The sequence below is a fragment of the Pezoporus wallicus genome, unplaced genomic scaffold, assembly GCF_028554395.1.
Source record: "Pezoporus wallicus isolate ANWC-B61680 ecotype Strahan unplaced genomic scaffold, APGP_CSIRO_Pwel_v1 contig_6598, whole genome shotgun sequence".
Taxonomy (NCBI): domain Eukaryota; kingdom Metazoa; phylum Chordata; class Aves; order Psittaciformes; family Psittacidae; genus Pezoporus; species Pezoporus wallicus.
The window spans coordinates 2,572,871-2,591,633 of record NW_026637213.1 but is presented as its reverse complement, the minus strand read 5'-3'; the positions used below and the strand labels follow the sequence as shown (position 1 = coordinate 2,591,633).

Genomic DNA, 18,763 nt, shown 5'->3' with positions numbered 1-18,763 from the left:
CATCACCTTCTGTAAAAAGCAATCCAAAGGATGCATAGGCCAGTGTACCCTGACCTAAAGATGATGATTGCTGGTCAGCAGGAACTCAAAGACAAATCCATCCTGCTGCAATTCAGGGAACACGGTGTCTCAGGCTGGATAAACCCAGCAGTAAGATCACTCCAGTGTAAGGGCTGCTCCTTTCATTTGCCTTGGATTTGCCTTGCCTCCGGTTCTGATCCTCTGTCTGACTCATTGTTGTGGGATTGTTCCTAGCATTCATTTTAAACCCTCATGTAAACAGTGTGCCAAAACAAGGTGTCTGATAGACAGACCCAACCTCCAGTTATTACATTCATTACTTCCCCTTCCTTCAGAAGGAGAGCCCAGAAAACTGGAGAGACGTGACAACATCCCATATGAAGGCTCCCGTTATTGAAGGCTAGAGATATTTCTCTAGATGTCTGTTCAGTGTAAGAGAAGTCCAAGTTACAGGTTATAACATTTTCCCTTTGGGTCTTGAAAGCTTCACGTGTGTGCAGAGCTTTCGCTTTAAGTCTTGGCTGGGAGGATCTGTCGTGGTAATTCAAGGCAACAATTCAACAGAGGCTGGCTCAGTCAGTGGGTGCAGTAACAAGGTGTATGACCTAGCTGGTTAGCCAAGAGCCTCATCAGTGCACCAGTTGAAATGAGTGGTGGTTGCTTGCCACATCAGCAGCGAGCTAGGTACTTACACACGCTTTCTGATGGGGCTGGAGGGGTTTTATGGGAGCCACACACTCGCCTGCTGGGCTGAACCCTGGCATGTTCCTTTGTGCAGCAGGAATGCCAGGGACTTCGAGACATGGGTAACTGGGGAGAGGCAAGCCTGAAGCCATGCAGTCCATCATGCAATGGCTGTGTGCGCATGCAGGATGCTCTAGATCACAGCTGACTAACCCTGGACCATCTCTTTCCCCACTAGATGCTGTAGAAGAAACCAAACCTACTGAAAGTGCCCAGCAGGAAGAGGTGAAAGAAGAAGAGAGCAAGGCGGACCAAGAAAATGCCTGAACATTAAGAAATGACTCCCCATTGCCCCTCCCTCCCTCCCCCTATCCTCTATCCTTCCTTCCCACCCCAATCTCAATCTTCCCCCCTTCCCGCTCACATCCGTGAGCCTGTCCATCCCTTTCCCATTCCCACTGAAAACCCTTTTTCTCTCTGTGTGGCAAACATTTAAAGAAAAAAAGAGAAAAAAGAAAAAAAAGAAAAAAAAAGAAAAAAAAAAAGGCAGGAAAAATCCCAGTCAAACAGTGTGGCTTAAACATTTCTTTGTTCCTTGGTGTTGTTATGGCGAGTTTTTTGGTAATGATGATCCAATCATTTTGGGAAAATTCTTGCACTGTATCAGAGTTCCTTGACCTGGCGCGTGCGTGTGTCTGTCTGCCCACCGCGAGCGCTCCCTCTCTTTCTCTCTTTCCTCTCCTTCTCCCTCTCTTCTCCAAGTGTGTGTGCGTGTGTGTGCAATGTTCCGTTCATCCGAGGAGTCCAGACTTTACCGAGTGAGTTAAAACAAAAGAGGGGGGAAAAAAAAGAAAAACCAAGAATAAAAAAATCCTTTTCTTCCTTTTTCAATGCGATGGAATGAACGAAAAAGACCAAATCCAACCAACCAAATCATACTAAAACCCCAGTCTGTTTTCAGAACTAGAACAACAACAAAATAAGCAATGTGCCAACTAGCATAATGCTTGGCTCCAGGCTCCTTTTTCAAACTGAACAATAATGATAATAAATGAGAATAATGAGAATTAACACCACCGTGTCGCATTTCTATGCTGCCGTACGCCCTGCTGGCCTCTGCAGGCTTTGGTGGGCCACTTCTGCGTGGCCCCACTGTGCTCCTTGGCCACTGGTCAGTGACCAACCGCTCTCCCTTGGCACTACTGAAGGGAATTTTAAGGGAAGCGGGCTTGGATTTGGAGTGAGGCCTTAGCATCAACTGATACAATAATGAAAGTAGCAAAATCAGTTTTAGGAAGGAACTAAATAAGCAGCCTTCTAGGAGACCTCTAAGCCCTGATTTGGAGAACCATGGCGACCTTGGAGTGATGAGCCAGCAGAGGGACCGGCTTTGGTCCATGCTGAAGGTCCAACCCCTGCCAAAAGGTGCACTATGGGCCATGAGGGGATAGGGACCTGAGGCAGATAAGCTGATGCTAATCCCATTTGGCTAAAGTTGAATAGCATAGCATGGCCCTCCAAAAGTGTTCTGTTTGGCATAATAAATTGGGCCAATGCATTGAATAAATAGCCAGTAGTGGGCAGGACAAGGTCTGGTAGGTAAGACCCAGTCAATGGCACTTTGAGAAATACCTCATTCGTGCTCCCTGGAGAAAGCTGGGATGGTTCACCCAGAGGCCATGGCTCTTAGCTGTCATTCGTGGCCTTCCTCTGTAGCCAGCTAAAAGCATGGTGCAGGCAGAGCACCACTACTACTTTCCATGGGGTGCAGGATGTTCCCTGGTGCATGCCAAGTGGACACCCATTAGCCCCAGACTGTCCTGATGCAGGACTGACAGCCATTGGAGTCTGCTGCTCTGTTTATGAGCTGCCAGGGTGAACAGTTAAAATGTATTCAATAATAACTGGGCTTTTATGAAAGCTTTTTGCTCTTTCACTGCCCAGATTATTACCCTGTGCTTTCCCACCATGGTTTCCTGGCCGCACCAGCAAGGATTGCCATACAACGCTGCAGGGCCACCACTAAACTGGCCTCACAGCAGTAACACCAAAAAGATGGGTCTGCTGACAGCCCCAACATCCCTTGGTGGCTGATGCTTGGAGTGGCAGCCCTGTGGCCTTCAGAGGACTGGTTGCCTTTCCCTGCACTACTTGTTTGTTCTCCTCCATCTCTTTGTTGGAAATAGGGAGAAAAGATGAACAGTGTGTCCTCAGAGATGATCAGTTTGAACATAGACTGCTCACTGGAAGTGCTATCAAAATGCATCAGGATTCGTTTCCATGTTCTTCCTGGTGTAGGAAGAAGAGAGAGGGAGAGAGGGAGGACTTTTAAAAAGAGAGGGAAAGAGAGAGTGGGAGAGAGATTGGACAGAGATTTTTAAAAACAGGGATTACAGAGAGGAGGGGGGGAAGATTTTCGAGTGGATAGATGGATGATAGGGAGAGAGAGGGGAGTATAGCTAGAGTAAGAAAGATTAGAGTGAAAAAGATGAGAGAGAGACAGGAAGAAATTAGCTAATATGGAGCAATAGATGATTGATAGAGATAGTGAAACATAGCTAGCTAAAGTAGATTAGACAGACTAAATAGGTAGAAAGATGGGCTGACTGACAGATAGGTATTGTGTCATACTTCATAAACAATATATATGCTAATATTCCCATGTCATGATGGGTGGTAAACCCTGAGACACCTTCCAGCCTGACCTCAATTCAGCAAATGTAGCGCGGACATCAGGCACTGCTTGGACCGTATGTCAGGTCTCACCCCTCTGCCTGCTTCTGCTGCGGATGTGGCAGGGGGGTGGATGGTGTTTGGGGAGGGAGAGCGCTCTGATGGACACGGGGGATGAGGTGTAGGGAGGAGAGGTGTAGAGTATGTTTGCTGTTCGTAGCACACAAGGTGCCCAAGCCCAGCTCGGTCGCTGCAGGCACCTCGTGTCTCTAGCGCTGAGTGGAAAGAACTAAAAAGTTCAGCTCTCAGCATCTGCGGGAGAGGTGTTTGGGAGGAGGCAGGAAGGAGGGAGCATGGTTTTTGTTTGGCCTCATCTCCAGTCATGACCATTCACAAGAGTTTTCTTATAAGGGCTGTCTTGCCTGATTCTGCACAGACCGCGTGGTCTCCTCGCTCTTCTCACTTCAGACCCAGAGCTTCTCATCTTCCCTCCACTTTACTAGTTCTAGCTTTATAAGGAATACAAAACTGCCTCTCATGTCTCCTGGACATAGGCCTTCCTCCCTCCTCATAAACCAGAAACGTTTGTCTCTCCCCAGGGATGTTTTACCTTTGTATTTCCCATGTTGCCTCCCCTTGGCTGACGGTTAGGGCATCGCGTGTGTTTTGTCACCGTTCGTAACAACATACTTTGCCGCGTTGCTTAGAGAACAAAGGGTTGGGGTTTGTGTTTTGGTCTTCCCCCCCCCCCAAAGAGAACCGGGTACGTGGTTACCAGCTGCAAACCTAAGTAATCTAAATACTGATTCCTCTCCCTTGGTTCTAGTTTAACATTACTAGCTGTAACCAGGCACCTCCCTGTCTTTCTTATTGTGCCATGTCCTGATCCGGCCAGAGAGTCAGGGCAAAGAGAGCGTGAGAGAGAGCACACAGGCAAACCCTGCCTAGAGCAGGCACTGGTTTCAAGTGTAATACACAAGATTTGTGTAGGAAGCTGGGCTGTCTTCAGGGTACAGGAAGGGAGCAGAGAAAAGCATTTGGATTTCCTTGAGTTGCCTCTTCAGCCAGGTTTTAAAAGGCTAAAAGGAAACAGTCTAAAGGATGTAGCATGGGACAGAAACTGGAAGGAGAACAGGGGTATTTGAGGAACGATTTTTCTAGCAGGATATCAAGTGAGCTGAGAGCAGCACAAGAGGCAGGAGGTCCCAGAAGTAAGGAGTGGAGCAAAGAGTACCCAGCAGGGTAGCTGGAGCTCCTGATGCAACAACCAGCATGAATTCCCCAGGGAGTATAGATCTAATCCTCTCTCCCTGAAGGGGATAGCTTTGCTTTGTAGTTGTTATTTTATATCTGGAGAGGGAAGGGCATATCAGAATGGCTCACGCTGGGAATATGGTGCCTGACCTCATGTACAGTGCTGTGGAAATTCAGAGTCCAAGGGGGTGTTTTTCCATGCCCCTGTACTAAGATATGTTTGTGATCCACATCTAACCTGAATGCTCATACCAGCTGTAGGCCAGCTCTTGACATTTCATCTCATCTAGACTAAGCCTTGGAAAAGTGCAAAAAACCCCAACCTAACAACACCCCTCATCAATGCAGTAGATCGTTTGCATGGATTCAGTCTGCTTTGCAATTCTTGTGGCATCCCCAGACTCTGCATTGGTAGCAAACTCACAACCCTTGTGACAGTTGCATCAGCCAGGATGCTCCACCGTGAGCCACATTCCAAAGGGAGGGGAAGGGCATCCTGCTGAGATCCCTTCAGACCCAGTGTTTTCCAACCCCAACCCCTAATGCAGCCCTGTGAGAAGCCTTAGCAAGACGGAGCTCACCTATGGTGACAACGTAAACGCTGTCACTTTGGGAATATGTTAGTCTAAAGGAAAGAAATGGCCAGGACTGGAGGAGAAGGGTTTAGGAAGACAGGAAAGAAGATAAAACAGAAAGAGGTAGTTCATTCCAAGCTCCCCATGGGAGTGATTTCTGGCTTTTCTGAGGTCTCCGAATGGCAAAGTAGCGCGTGAGGCTTTCTGTACTGAAGGTCTGGTGTTTGGCATAGGTGTCTTAGGAAGCAAACAGCGCGGCTGTGGTTTGCAGAGGTGGAGGGAAGGGTCTTGAATGAATGTTGTTGTGGCCCCTCTTGGCTAAGATGCCCTCTTGGTGGTCATGTGCAGCTCAGTGATGAGGGGGTTGGTGTGGTGGGTCCTCTTCCAGGCCTGTGCTCAGATTCCCTCTTTTCTGCATTGCCACATTAGCACTTTCACTGGATATTTAGAGCACCTCAGGACTGGTTCTCCTCTCGCTCACACCGGGGTAACTCAGGAGTCGCTCCACTGGAACCAGTGGTGTTAATCTGGTGTGAAACGAAGGCGAGAGGAGGATTCAACTCCTCGCGGGGGGATTTTCCAGGTCCCCGAGGGGGAAAGCAAAATCAATGGGAGTTACATGTCTAACTGCCACTTGTGCCTGTGAAAGTCTGCCCCTTATCTACCTATATGTATATAGGGTACAGTTTTCAGGATAACCTAAGTGACATGGGCACATGAGAACACACACGGCTTTCAAAGGGACATAAGCTCCTAAGGCCCAAATGCTGAAGGATGCCCAGACTCCTCTCTGCAGCCAATTTGGGGGTCTCAGGACAAAATGGGACTGAAGACCATGTGTCATTTAGGTGGTCCTGAAAGCGCTACCCTCTATCCATTCTTCAGGGTGTTGATCTCAGGTCATGTGCGAGCCTGCATTCTTACCTACAATGCTTTATTACTACATTCCTCTGTTGAGCAATACTTGGAAGAAGAGGTGAAGGTCAAGATTTGCAGAACAGGCTATAGTGACCCCAGTGGCTCACATCTGGAGTGCCCAACTTAAGAGACACCTCGCTGGGGCCCAATCCATAGGTCCTCTCTATACTCTGAACATCCAGATTCATGTAATACACACCCAGAACCACTGGTCACTTCCAAAGTAAGATCACAGCCTGAGACTTAGACTACTCTCACTAAAGAAAATCCTAGGTGAACCGTTCATCCAATAGCTTGTTTTTTCTGCTCATGCCTGTTCCCAATGAATGAAACGCATCCCTGTGCATCACCTAAGCCCTATTTTGAGGAGTTACGCTGGCATACAGCTGAAGTAACACAGTAGTAAATTGGGGCCTGAAGAAGGTGGCTACAGCCTAGAGAGTATCAAGAACTGTGACGTGTCTGGAAGCTAAATAAGAGCAGAACTTGACGATTAGAGCGGCCCATTTCCGATGCTCTTGTGTGAGGATCTGGAAAGAGTCTCTCACTCATTGTACTTGTGCATTATGAATGTGTCCATCTGCAGAGATCTAATGTACACATATGTCCTGAATATTGTCCTAAGGTTGCAAGCTTCAAAAATGAGCAGAAAACATTCCCGAGAAGTGAGAATAATACAGATGTCTGTATCTGAAAAATTGGTTCAAATAAAGTCTCTCACTTATAGATACGTGTAGTTGTGTGCAGTTATTTGTTCCTGGAAGGGAAGTATTGTATTTCAGTTCTTTTAGGACATAACCTCATTCACTTCTCCCTTGACCTTCTCATTCAAGTCCTATTACTGCGGGAAGAAACACTTTCCACTTATAAGTCCCGTTACTGTAGAAAGAAATACTTTTTACTTCTTCTGTCTGGGTGAAAAGCTCTGTTAGAATGAAAAGGTGAAGTAAAACACCTCATATGCTTTTACTGTTGTTAAATATCCATTGAGGTAGAAGGCACAGGCCCGATGTGGTCTCCCCATGCAAAAGTGCTTGGCATTTATAAGTAACAGACCGATACTCTTGACCCAGGCAAGACTGAACAGAGGAAAGCTGTACTTTGGCACCGTGTATCTGCTAAATGTCCACAGCAAAATGCTGGGATATTCCAGGGAAGGGAATCTGCTTGGGTGTAGAAATGGTGAGTGGGTCCTCATTCAGCGAAGCACTCAGCTTGTTTAAAGAAGAACACCTTGTGCAAGTGTATTTAAAGGTATCCCATTCCTCATTGGATTTAAAGCTTCAGTAGTTCACTGGGGCACTCCAGGAATATTTGAGATAGGAATATATATTTCAGCACCTAAGAAATCCCACCATTTGCCCTCAGTATCAACTTGGTGCCGACTGTAATGAAATACAGAGCAGCAATCGCTGCCCAAGCCGTGCTAGGCTGCTGACTTAACGCTGTGCTGTATCTATGAGCAGCTCGAGAGCTGCGCTGAAATCAAGCCATTTTATCACATCTATTCATCCCAGGAAGCTTTGCAACCACTATTTAGCAATCACTTGCCACTCATTGCTGAAATACAGCAGCTGGCTTAGCAAGGGCCCAGGAAAATTCCTGATGAGGCTCCAAGGAGCTGCTTGGGAAACAGAGCAGACCCCGGCACCTCGCATGGGCTGTGGACAAAGTGCCAATTTACAAATGAAAACGGCACAATTAGATGCCTGTATCCTTGCCTGTAATCATCCGTTGCCCCGTGCGCTCCTCCAGAAGAGGCGTGGGCTCCAGCTTGTGTGCAAACAAGTAGTTAGCATTCAAAAACCAAGTGGTTTCAATTAGCCACGTTGTTAGATTGCAGGGCTCGAGCCCTGGCAGGCTGGCTCTGCTTCAGTGGGGCAGAGCACCTGTAAAGGGACCAGCCTCCTTGTAAATGGCTGTGTTGGGGTAGAAAGGCTGCCTTGCACTCTTATCTCCTATGCAGAAGAGGGGAGCCAGGAGGCTGAATGCTTGTCCCATGGCATGCTGAAACACCCAGCCCAATGTAAATCTCTGCCAAGGCTTTCTAAGCAGGCACAAAACCAAGCTCCCAGTGCATGATTCCCAGTGCCATGCTCTTGCCACTGGGAATACACTGAGTCGTACAGAATGACCCGTGGCTCACGCTGGGTGTCTGCCCCATCGTCGCCTCTCTGCCCACATGGACTCCCTTCACATCGCTGCTCGCGCTCATGGGATGCACTGACAGCCTTTCCCTAGTGAGTGATGTGCTTCTGATTCCTATGGTGGTCCATTGGCTTAGTGACACTGTGCTGCGGGAGACCCCCTGTCCTTGGGGAGAACACAACGGGAACTTCAGGTTTTCCTGGTTTTTGACAGCAGATTTGCCACCTTCACTGCTCTGCTGGGTCGCTGGAAAAAGACCCGTGTTCCTTATACTCTCACTGAACTTTCTAAGCCTGCTATCCTTTATCCAGCATGAAGCACCCTGTAATAGGCCCTGACAGTCTCCTAATCTCCTGCACTTTGCCCTGTCTTACTGTATGCAGAGCTGGCATCCAGTCTGACAGGGGCTGCTGCCCTCTGAAGATGAGCAAGCAAAGGAAATTACACACTTACTTCTGTCCCTAAGATCCCTTTTGTTCATGAAAAATGAAATGATTTTTTTCCATTTAGGGCCACTTTTGTTTATTAAAGAGGAAATAGATTTCATTTTGCTCATCATGGAATGGTGAACATGAGTAGTAAGGGAGGCAAAGAAGTAAAAGCCCATTTGTCTCAGAGGAGCACTGCTGGCTGTAGTTAAGAGGTAGTGGCTTGTACAAGCCTGCAGAAACAGGCTTGGGGTACCTCAGCCTTGGTACATGCACCAGCCTACAACCCAAACTACAAGCTGGGTACAGGTAGAAAGGCGCTGCTTTGTGCTTAATTTAATTATGGCAGCTGATTAAGCAAGTTATCAGTAAATGTAATTAGCACTTTGGGAGCAATGGGAGGATGCTGAATCAAGATGATCTGTGGTGGGGGCAAGAAGAATGGTACAGATCATCACTGGCTGGATAACAAGGATGGGTTAATGGGGGTGAACTGAAAACTGCTGGTGAATTCTCTACTGAGCCCATGATTATCAGGTTTTTGTCTTGAGAAGGGTTGTGTGGTCATCCTCAGGACCCAGGGAGGGAAAACCAGTTTCTCTCATTAAAGAAAAGGTCTAATGGAGAAGGTTCAATTTCCTCCCTCTCTCGGTGTGCCCATTCTTGGCCATTTATCAACCCACAGTCAGTCAGCCTGTGCTTTAAGTTTCAGTGAGCTCCATTCAACTCCTGCCTACGCAGTAGCTCCTGTTTAAGCTCAGGGATGAATTTAGTGCAGGTGCTCTGGGGCAGAGTCTTCTTCCTTGTGTTTGCCCAGGGTCTGAGGCTTTCCTTCTGGGCTCTCTTTCATTCTGAGACAGACCTGAGTGACTTAAGAACAACACGGTCAAAGCTAAGAAACTGCCAGATTTAATGGTGGCCTAAGTGGGTGCTGGTGTCTCACAGGGGAGACTCTGATGGCTTTGGATGTGGAAACCATGGAGAAGAAATCCATGAGGAGCAGCCTTGTGTGAGATGATACAGAAACCACTTATAGAAAAGAAGACAATTACTGATAGAACACCAGCACCCAGCGAAGGGTTGAGCATCGGCACTTCGGCTTCCTGACCAAAAGAAAAGCAAAGAGACAGGAGACCTAAGCCATGGGTTGCCACCCTCAGCATCCTCTCCATGCAGACAGCGCCAGACACCCCACAGAGCATGTTTAGGGCTGGAAGTGTGATGCAGGGTGCATAGGGACCTCGCACACTGACTGGTCCCTAGGAAAAAGCTGCAGACGCAGCGGCATCACTGCCCTGTCTCATGGCCAAGGGGAGGGTGAGGAAGGTGCCCAGGCTGCGGTGGAGGCTGACTGGGACAACTGTGCCACGGGCTGCTGCCTCCCAGCCCCTCGCCAGCAGAGAGCCCATTAATAAGGCTTTCCAGCCTGTCACTTCCATGCTGAATCCTTTGAAAGCCACACTCCTCTGGGCCCATTAGAGGGAGGAACTGTCTCTGCTGAAACATATGGGGCTGTCAGGCTCTGTCTGGCTGTTGCTCTGAAAGCTGCCGCTGATGTAGCTGTTTGCTGACAGCAGGGTAAAAGCCGTCTTGAGGAGGCTGTGAAATAGGATGGGGGCTTGGGAAGGGGCTGGGAGGACATGTCGGGTGAGCTGGGAGGGATGCTGCTGAACAGCGTGCTGGTATAGGATGGGCTGCAATGGGTTAAAAGCCAGCCAAAAGGCTGCTGAGCTTAAAGAACCCTGTTCCCAGTGTGTGACAGTGGGAAGAGGTACCTCTGACGACAGCTGGAACAAGCTGAGTGGTGAATACTCTGCAGCAGCAGAAGCCAGGGCTGACAGAAGAGTTGTTTGGGCTTGTCTGGGGAAGGAGGGGATGTCAGCAGTGCTGGGTAGGCTCTATGGGGACGGTGCAAGAGGGAAAGCATCATGCGGTCGCACAGCACTGGAGCTTCTCATTAGCACACCCACCCCCCCAGCTCCATTTGCAGAGACTGAAGAGGATTTAATGGAGTCCCTTGACTTTTTCCTCTGAAATATTCATAGGTTTTAGCAGCCCATTTCATGCTCACCTCCTCCTCCATTAGAGAGCATCGAAGAGGGACTGGTGGGAAGCGCCCTGGTGGAGCCGGGGAGGCAGATAAAGGGACCTGTGGCTCTGGGGACTGACCAGCTCCTGTGCTGGTCCCTGTTCCCCTTACCAGCCCTTTAAAGCTACTGGGCAGCATGCACACGGGGGTGATGAGCATAGCGGGAAAGGAGGGAAGCCAATTAATCAGAGAGCCCTATGTGGAGCTGCTGCCCCCACCCCTGTCACACACATCCACAACACGTCTGCCTCCCTGCCCGTCTGCATCATCTGCAAGGGCAGGAGCTCTGTGTGAATCCCACAGGCTGATGAAAAATGCCTGGAGGCAATTGATTTCCTCCGTGCTTTAGCACTAATTCCCGGTGCTAGGATACAGGGACAGCCCAGAGCTTGAAAAGACCGTGCGGAAGCGTGCTGGGTTTTGGATGCCCTGTCTGCAGGACCTGACACAGCAAAGGGCCTGCCTGCAGGCGTGGGGGAAAGGTGTAATAAACAATGCCATTGCATTCTGCTGTATGAAGTGTCCCTAAAGATCAGGGCCAGGTGGGATGTCAGAGCATCATCTGCATCATCCCTACCTTGCACAGAGCAAGAGCAACTGGACTTGCGGTGCATCAAGGCAAGCCTCCCATGCTTGTGGTGCATCCTACCACCACATAAAATAGATCCTTCTCAGGTATACGTATTTCCATTTCCTTGTTTTCTCTCTCTCCTGTTTGACACTTTCTAAGCCTGTTAGGTACTAAAGCAGGCCTCTATTAGTCTAAGTTACTAATGTGTCCCCATCAAAGCCCAGAAACAAATAGCTCTGAGATTTTGGGGGTGGGCAGAGGTGCAACTCTCTGCTCCAGGTTCAAACTCTTTTGCAGCGGCCACACTCCTAAAGCTTGGAGCTTAAAGTCCTAAGCTTGTATCAAGGACTCCATGGACTACAGTAGGACCTGGATAGTGCCCTAAGAAAACAAACTGTTCCTGCGGCAGTGCTACCACAGTAAAAAGATAAGAGATGCTCAGCAAGGGGCTCCCAAGTTCACTTTGCTCCTATCTACATCGACAGAATCTTTTGGATGAACCAAAAGAGCAAAATCTTCATGCTAACAGGTCATTCACTCTGTCTGACAGAGACAGGAAGGGGGATTATAAATGTACAGGCTCCTGTGGTTTGCCCTGCTGGGTTAAAAACCAGAGCAAAGTCACAGATGCAACAGCACCTATTTGTTCTTACTCTCAAAGCACTTGTCAGGCTGCTTCCCCTTCCTCCCCATACACACACACACATGCTCCAGGAATCAGATGTTCGTGTAAGCGTTTGCAGGATGTTCCATGCCTCTCTGAAGCGATAATCAACATGCCCAGAATCAGCTTAATTACTGAGCATTCATCACACGCCCACAGGCAGCTCCATGCAGCATCTCTATGAATGAGTCTGCTGGTTCTGCCTCTGCTGACAGACCCTGCTCATAATCAAGAACTTGGGTCCTTACATCTGAGCTGTTGGGTTGTCTGCCCCTTTATTTCCAGGGAGGGAGAGAGAAGTTCATAAAGCAGCAGCAATACATAGGTAGACATATGTACATAAGGTCTTAGGGTGAGACTTGGCCACCTATGCCTTTTTGCAGCACTCTCCATGCAGGACAGACACGAGTGATCCTAGTTTTAAACAATCCAGGTCAGAGGTTTAAACCCACCAATCAGGTCCATAGTCTGGCAATTAACTCTATCAAATATCTAAGTACCAAGAAGGGTGAAACTATGAAGTTTTGCTTTACATGGGTTTCACCCTGACACGTAGAGGTGCTCAGCAGATAGTCACTTGCAGAAGAGCTGCTTGGTTTAGCTGAGGCACTCAGAAAACACACTGCTGAGGAAGGAAAGACAGCACTTTCTGAGGCAGCAAAGTGCATCTCCTGGGAGAAAAATCACCATCCATAGCTCATCAGAACTTCTCTGAAGGATCTTCCAGACTGAGGCTGGGGGGATCTGCAAAGATCATGGTCCTGCCTTCACTTTCTATCAGTGCCACTTTCTATCAGCCCCATAGCAAATCTCCTTCCTATAACTTCTCAGGGTACTATGCGCAGGTGGAAGTAAGATGCAGGCTGCCCCTCATCTCTCTGTGTTTACCATCTGCCCTTGTTAGCCTGACAAGGTCTGGGCTCTTCACACAACTATAGCTGTCTTCACTTGCTTCCCTGTTTCACTGCACTAGCAAAACCCAAATGATGACCCTATCCCAGTATTACACAGACTGGAAGCATTTAAGACCATTGAAGTCACCTTATTCTCAGTCTAAAGCCAGAACACAGCACTGTACCAGCTACTAGGAAGAAAATTAACTCCATCCCAGCCAAAACCAGGGCACTTCTCTAATTTATTGTTTCCTTGTGGAGTTTGGGGACCAGAAAACCCAGAATCAGGGAACCCCTTTCTGTCTCTACTGTGCAAAGTCTCCCTTCATTTAGAACACAAATCCTGGTGTCATATGTGCACTGAAACAGCGATGTAATCAAACCAGCATTTAGATCTGAAGCAAGGGCAAAGCTTGCAAACACATGTTCACTTCTCCACCCCGGCACGTTTACACACAGGAGGTGTGACTTCTCCTCTCTGTTCATAGAGGAGAATTCTAAAATGGCCAAAAAACATTTTGCCAAATCTTCCCCATCCCAATATTTTAGCTATTCAAGACCCTTTGTATGAACAGGCCATTTTTCACAAGTGAATAAGATGCTCCAGCAGCATCAGGATGCTCAGTTCTAGCCATTCAAGTTTGGTGTTACCCATACCAAGACTATAGGACTGTCTCACATCGCTGGGGATGCTTCCAGACCTCAGATGTCTGACAGCCTTAGTAGCATCAGAGTAGTTCTATCACTAACAATGTCGTTGCAACCCCTGGAGCACCATGCAAAGGATGAGCATTACAATGAAGGGTTGTGAAGGCTTAGACCCTCCAGACAATCTGTGATACCTACCTCCTGGTTGTGCAGCCCAGGGGCGCAGGAAGAGGCAGAGCACACGACTGAGCTCATCTCTCAGCACTTCATGCAGATCAGGTCAATAACTATTCTGCTCCCGAGTATTTATTCTGCAGGGAAGAGGATGGGAATATGACTCCTTTAAGCCTTGTTAAAAATACATGCCATGAAGACGGCTGTCTTGTAAGAGTAAAAGCATCTCCAGGGATGCTCCCTGGGGAATGCCTCTGTAAGCAAAACACCCAGCAGGGAAAAGGCTTCTGGGACTGCCTCTGTAGGTGAATGCTCTGCTAAGTGGAACGCCTTGGGAAAGCACGCACCCGCGCAGTCTCCTACTCCTCTCTTTCCCCAAATAGCACTTCCCATCCTTACAGCTCTGAATAAACCTGCTGCAGTCACACAAAATCTGCACGTGTATGCTAAGGGTTTCTGTCAGTTCATCGTTACCAAGCTCGTAAGATCACATTTTAAACTGGAAACACCTTTTCAGCTCACTCAGATCCTTGCCAGGACCCTGGGCTGTGCACAGCACGGTGGCACTGCACGTGGGCATGGGCCTCTGCTTGCAAACAAGCACAGTCAGCCACCCCTTCTGCTTTGGTTAATAGCCACGTTGAAATGCCACTGTCATTCACCCCTGTACAGTGGCAGCCACCTTGCCTGGGCAGCCTTTGACATGGGGTGACATGGTAGCTGGTATGACAGGGAAAGAGAATGAGGATTTTAGGAGGCCTTTGCATAGAATCATATAATAGAAACAATCATAGAAGGCATAAAGAAGGCAAAGCGCTACTGAATCAGTGACTGGGGGTGCACCTCTTGCATCATGCTGGGGTAAAGGGGACTTAGGGGTGGCAGCACTCCAATAATGCTGCAGGGTTTGGAGAGCCATTCGGTCTTCATGACAGCCACAGCAAAGCATCCCTGTGCTGCTCAGAACAGATCAGCCCTGCTCTCTGCTGCTGTGGAGGCTGCTGGAGGGGAAAATTAGATTTGCCTTTTGTTCAGGAAGCCTCATGGAAAGGCTCAGCTCAGCAGCTGGTTGAAAAGCAGAACCTGCCCATGGCGCATGCACATGGGTATTGGGTTGAGAGGGACCCCGCGAGCTGTACCTTCTCCCCATCAGCTGGCTCTGATAGCTCATGCTCATGTAAAAGCGCTGCATCCCAGCACAGAGACATCAGCCTCTCTCAGCAGCTGCCCTGCTTGTATTGGAGAAGACATACTTTTAAATGATGGAAGAGATCCTTGGGGTCCATCCTTTGCTAAACCAGGCTCAAGGCCCTTGGTGTATGCATGAACTGCCTTGGCTGACTGTGGATGCCGCTTTCCCATTCTCATCCCACCAGAGAATGTCATGGCACATCCTGACAACACACAGCTAAAGAAGGGGCAGGCTGCCCTCTTCCTTTCCTCATGCTGTATTCTGGCTGATCACCTCAAAGGCAGTTCCGGTAACATTTTCTGTCTGAAGGTACTGATGCTGGAGCAGCATTGACATTTGCGTTCCTATAAATATTTTTTCCATGAAACATTTTTTTCCTAAGCTGTGGTACAGATTGGAATCAGACAGGTTCAGCTGTTGCTGGATGAAGGGAAGAGCAGAAGCAACAATTTTTAGGAGAACTATCTTAAACTCTGTGTAGGATTCTGATTTAGTAGTAAAAGTGAAGTGCTGTTTGAGCTGATATTCCATTATCCTGTTTGCAGCACATTCTAACAGCATCTCCATTCATGAAACAATTCAGCTCCTGTCCTTCAGTGTTGATCTATTTGTTTTGCTCTAGAGCAGCTTTCGACATGCAATGGTTTTGCCTTCCTGCATACCTGTGTGTACAGGAAAGGCACACACACCTCTCCAGGCTGCCAGCCTTGTATCTGTGTGTTGGCTCCTGAGGATGTCCCCTCTCAGCAGTGTGTTATTGCATGGGGGTGTCCCTTTGTGAACACTTGTTTCTTTTCCATCTTCTGGACTAGCAGAGGGCAATGTGAGCAGACGATAGGCAATGAAAAGAGGGAAAACACAGAAGGCAGGGCTAGGAAAGGGTGGGAGCTGGGATGGAAGCTCATCTTCTGTTTCCACCTGACCAGGTCTCAGTGACCCATTACAAGTGCGTGACTTGCCTGGCTCTGCAGAAGCCACGGCATGCAGTCTCACTGGAGACTCAGCCTGACTTCAACTAGAAACCCTTTGTTCTCTTCAGCTCTGTCCTCACTTGCAGAGCCAGGCTGTCCAGATGCAGCATCTGCCTGCACACGGTGAGGGCTGAGCTTCCAGCCCATCACAATCAGAGATGCAGTGATCCCATTGCACTCATTCCTGAAAATTTCATCCCTTCTTGTTGGAGACGATAATAAAGGGCCTCACTCTCTACTGGTATATTCTCAGCACCTCTGCAAGGTGAATGCAAAGCACTATCAAATCCCAAGGGTATCATTCCATCCCTGCTCTCCAGTGGTATAATAGATAAATCACCCTTGACAGTGAGTTCAGCCTCATTTGTCTCCCTTCTCTACTCTCTTCCTATCAGATACTGCAGCACCTCCCTGCCTCCCAGCTCCAGCAAGATGTGCAGCTACTTCTAGACAGTCTCTTTCTACACCACTGTTAAGTTACTGAGATAAAAGGTTCCCACCTTCATAAATAATCAATGTGGGCCAAATGGCTCGTGCTTGCTCAACAAAATCATGCACTAGAAACAGGAATGGAAGAGACAAACACTAATGCTGCAAGGAGATTAACTACCTAACAAAGGTGGAAAGGAGATTTGAATAACAGAATAACAAGTGAATATGAGTAGAAAACAAGGGAGCTGAGCACCCACAAAAGCTTCATATGTAGCCACAGTTCTTTTACCTACATGGGTGAATCCCTCCTGTTTGATAGGTTCTACATGTAATAACTTGGACGTAGGAGGGGACTCGGTGGTGTCAGTAAATCAGTGCTGATTTTCACCATGTGGATATCTGCCCCTTAAGGAGGTGTCTGTGCCTAGAACCAAAATTGCACCGTAATTGCACTAATCTTTTCAGGTGACAGAGATGCTGGGTGAGCACAAACAGTGCTATTGTGCTGTTTCTACTGGGGATATCCACAGGCACTGGTAATGAGCATACATGGAAAAAAACCCAAAAGACTCATGCTTGCTTCACCACTAAATAACCTCTCACACCAAGCGGGCACCATCCTTCTGAAGGGAGGCTAAAATGATGCAGATCTGGCACAGTTAGCTCAGGAGGTATCCCTAAGGACTACTGTATTTGTGATATGAATCCCTACTGTTTGTAAGCACTGGACAGAAGCTGCTACCACAGCAAGATTCCATAGACGAGGCTTCCCACTCCCTGCATCACTGCACTGCTTTGACTGGCTGAACACACACATCCAGGCCTGGCTGTCAAGCCCTGTTCTGCAGTGGGTGCTGGCTGCAGAAGGATGCACAGGCTCCCTCCCCATGACACATGCCTGCTCCCAACCTTGATAAGCTTATATCTGTCAGGGCAGGAGGGTACAGGCTGAAAACCAACCACATGTCACAGAGTCAGAGCAGGAGAACGCAATGGCATTGCTCGTGTTTCAGAGATAGGCAGGGGCAGAGTTGAGCAATTCATTAGGGGAAATTGCCCAACCAGCTGAAGAACAGGACTGTTCCCTCTGGTACACATGCAAAAACCATCTTACACAGCTGCTGTCCTTGTGCCCTGAGCCAAAGCCTCCCTGACCCTAACCGTGGTGAGTCCATCCCAGTTTCTCTGTCACATGAAGCTGAGCACGTCAGCTTTTGGCCACATGAGTAGTGATGATTCCCCACTCCTGTTCACCTTCATTGCTGTTTGTTGCAGATACAAATTCAAAAAGGTGAGAGGGAGGACAGCATCAAAGCAAAGGCACCATCCTGCTCTGAATACGTTTTCACAGCTCTAGTATTTACTTAAGAGCAAGGGGGATCACTGAAGCGCAGGAGGGAGAGCTCCGATGGCACAGACAGTGAGCAAAGGAGTGTGTGACAGCGTGTGGATTCCTTGGGAGATGAAGTTTCATTGCTCCCGAGTTAACCTCCTGAGCTTCTCATTGCAAATCTGTCTCATTCAGTGCCTCTTGAAATGAGTTTCCATTTGTCTGTCTGGTGCTAATTCTCCCTCATTTGCCGCATGGCAACCATCATTAGGGGCACAAAGTGCTACCATTGTCCTTTTTCCCTTTCTTCACTCGCTCTCCTTACTGCCTCACGGTTTGTTAACTCTGCTATCACTCAGTTGTAATCAGCTCCTCTTGGTCCGGTGTGGCTGCCTCAGGATGTCCCATCCCTCCACTGCCAGAGGACACATTGCTGCCTGGGGCAGGGGGCCAGGGAGGTGCTTTAGAGCAGTTGCAAGCCTTTATTTGAGTGTTGCAGCCCCTTCCCAGAGGTGTTTGGTCTCTGTCCTTATTCCATTTCAGTTAGCTGGTGGGGGTAACAAGAGCAGCACAGGAAGGCTTTGGACAGCATTTAAAATGCCCTCTGATTATGTGCTCTTTGCTTTCATGGTGATTCAGGGTTTGCTTGGAGCCAGGACCCGGCTCTTGGCTGCTGGCTCCTTACAAAGAGGGGATCAGTTGTGCCCCCTCAGGAAGTGAATAACCCTCTGCAGCCAGCAGCACACCCAAAGCACACCAAGAGGTGCAGCTCCCTAGGGAGATGCCCTGCTCCATCATCCTCAAGGAGACAGCAGCCCAAAGCCACGCATGCACACCCATCCCTCCCGCAGCCGCTTGCTGCCAGATCACTTGGCAGTGAAAGGCCTGACGGGGCTCAGGCATATGATGACATTTCTGTCCCGCTAGCAGAGCACACAGCGCTTATGGTGACGGGTAGCAGGGCCATGTCAGCTGCAGCCCCATCCTGCAGCGTGGGAGGCTTGCCCTGATGCCTGTCAGCAGCTCTGCTGTGCCAACCACCACCCCACAAAAGCCTGGCAAAAGAGCAATGTACCACTATGAGCAGGAGCAACTCGC

At 48.6% G+C, this 18,763-nt stretch overlaps 1 protein-coding gene across 1 annotated transcript in view; it reads left to right on the top strand.

Annotated features, from left to right (window-relative positions):
• Positions 1 to 6,851, top strand: part of GAP43 (growth associated protein 43) — a 57,233-nt gene extending 50,382 nt beyond the window's left edge. The window contains exon 3 of the mRNA XM_057404164.1: positions 944 to 6,851. Within this exon, the coding sequence (XP_057260147.1) occupies positions 944 to 1,032 (89 nt within the window). The 3' untranslated portion in view covers positions 1,033 to 6,851. The remainder of the gene's footprint in view (positions 1 to 943) is intronic.
• Positions 6,852 to 18,763: the final 11,912 nt, after the last annotated feature.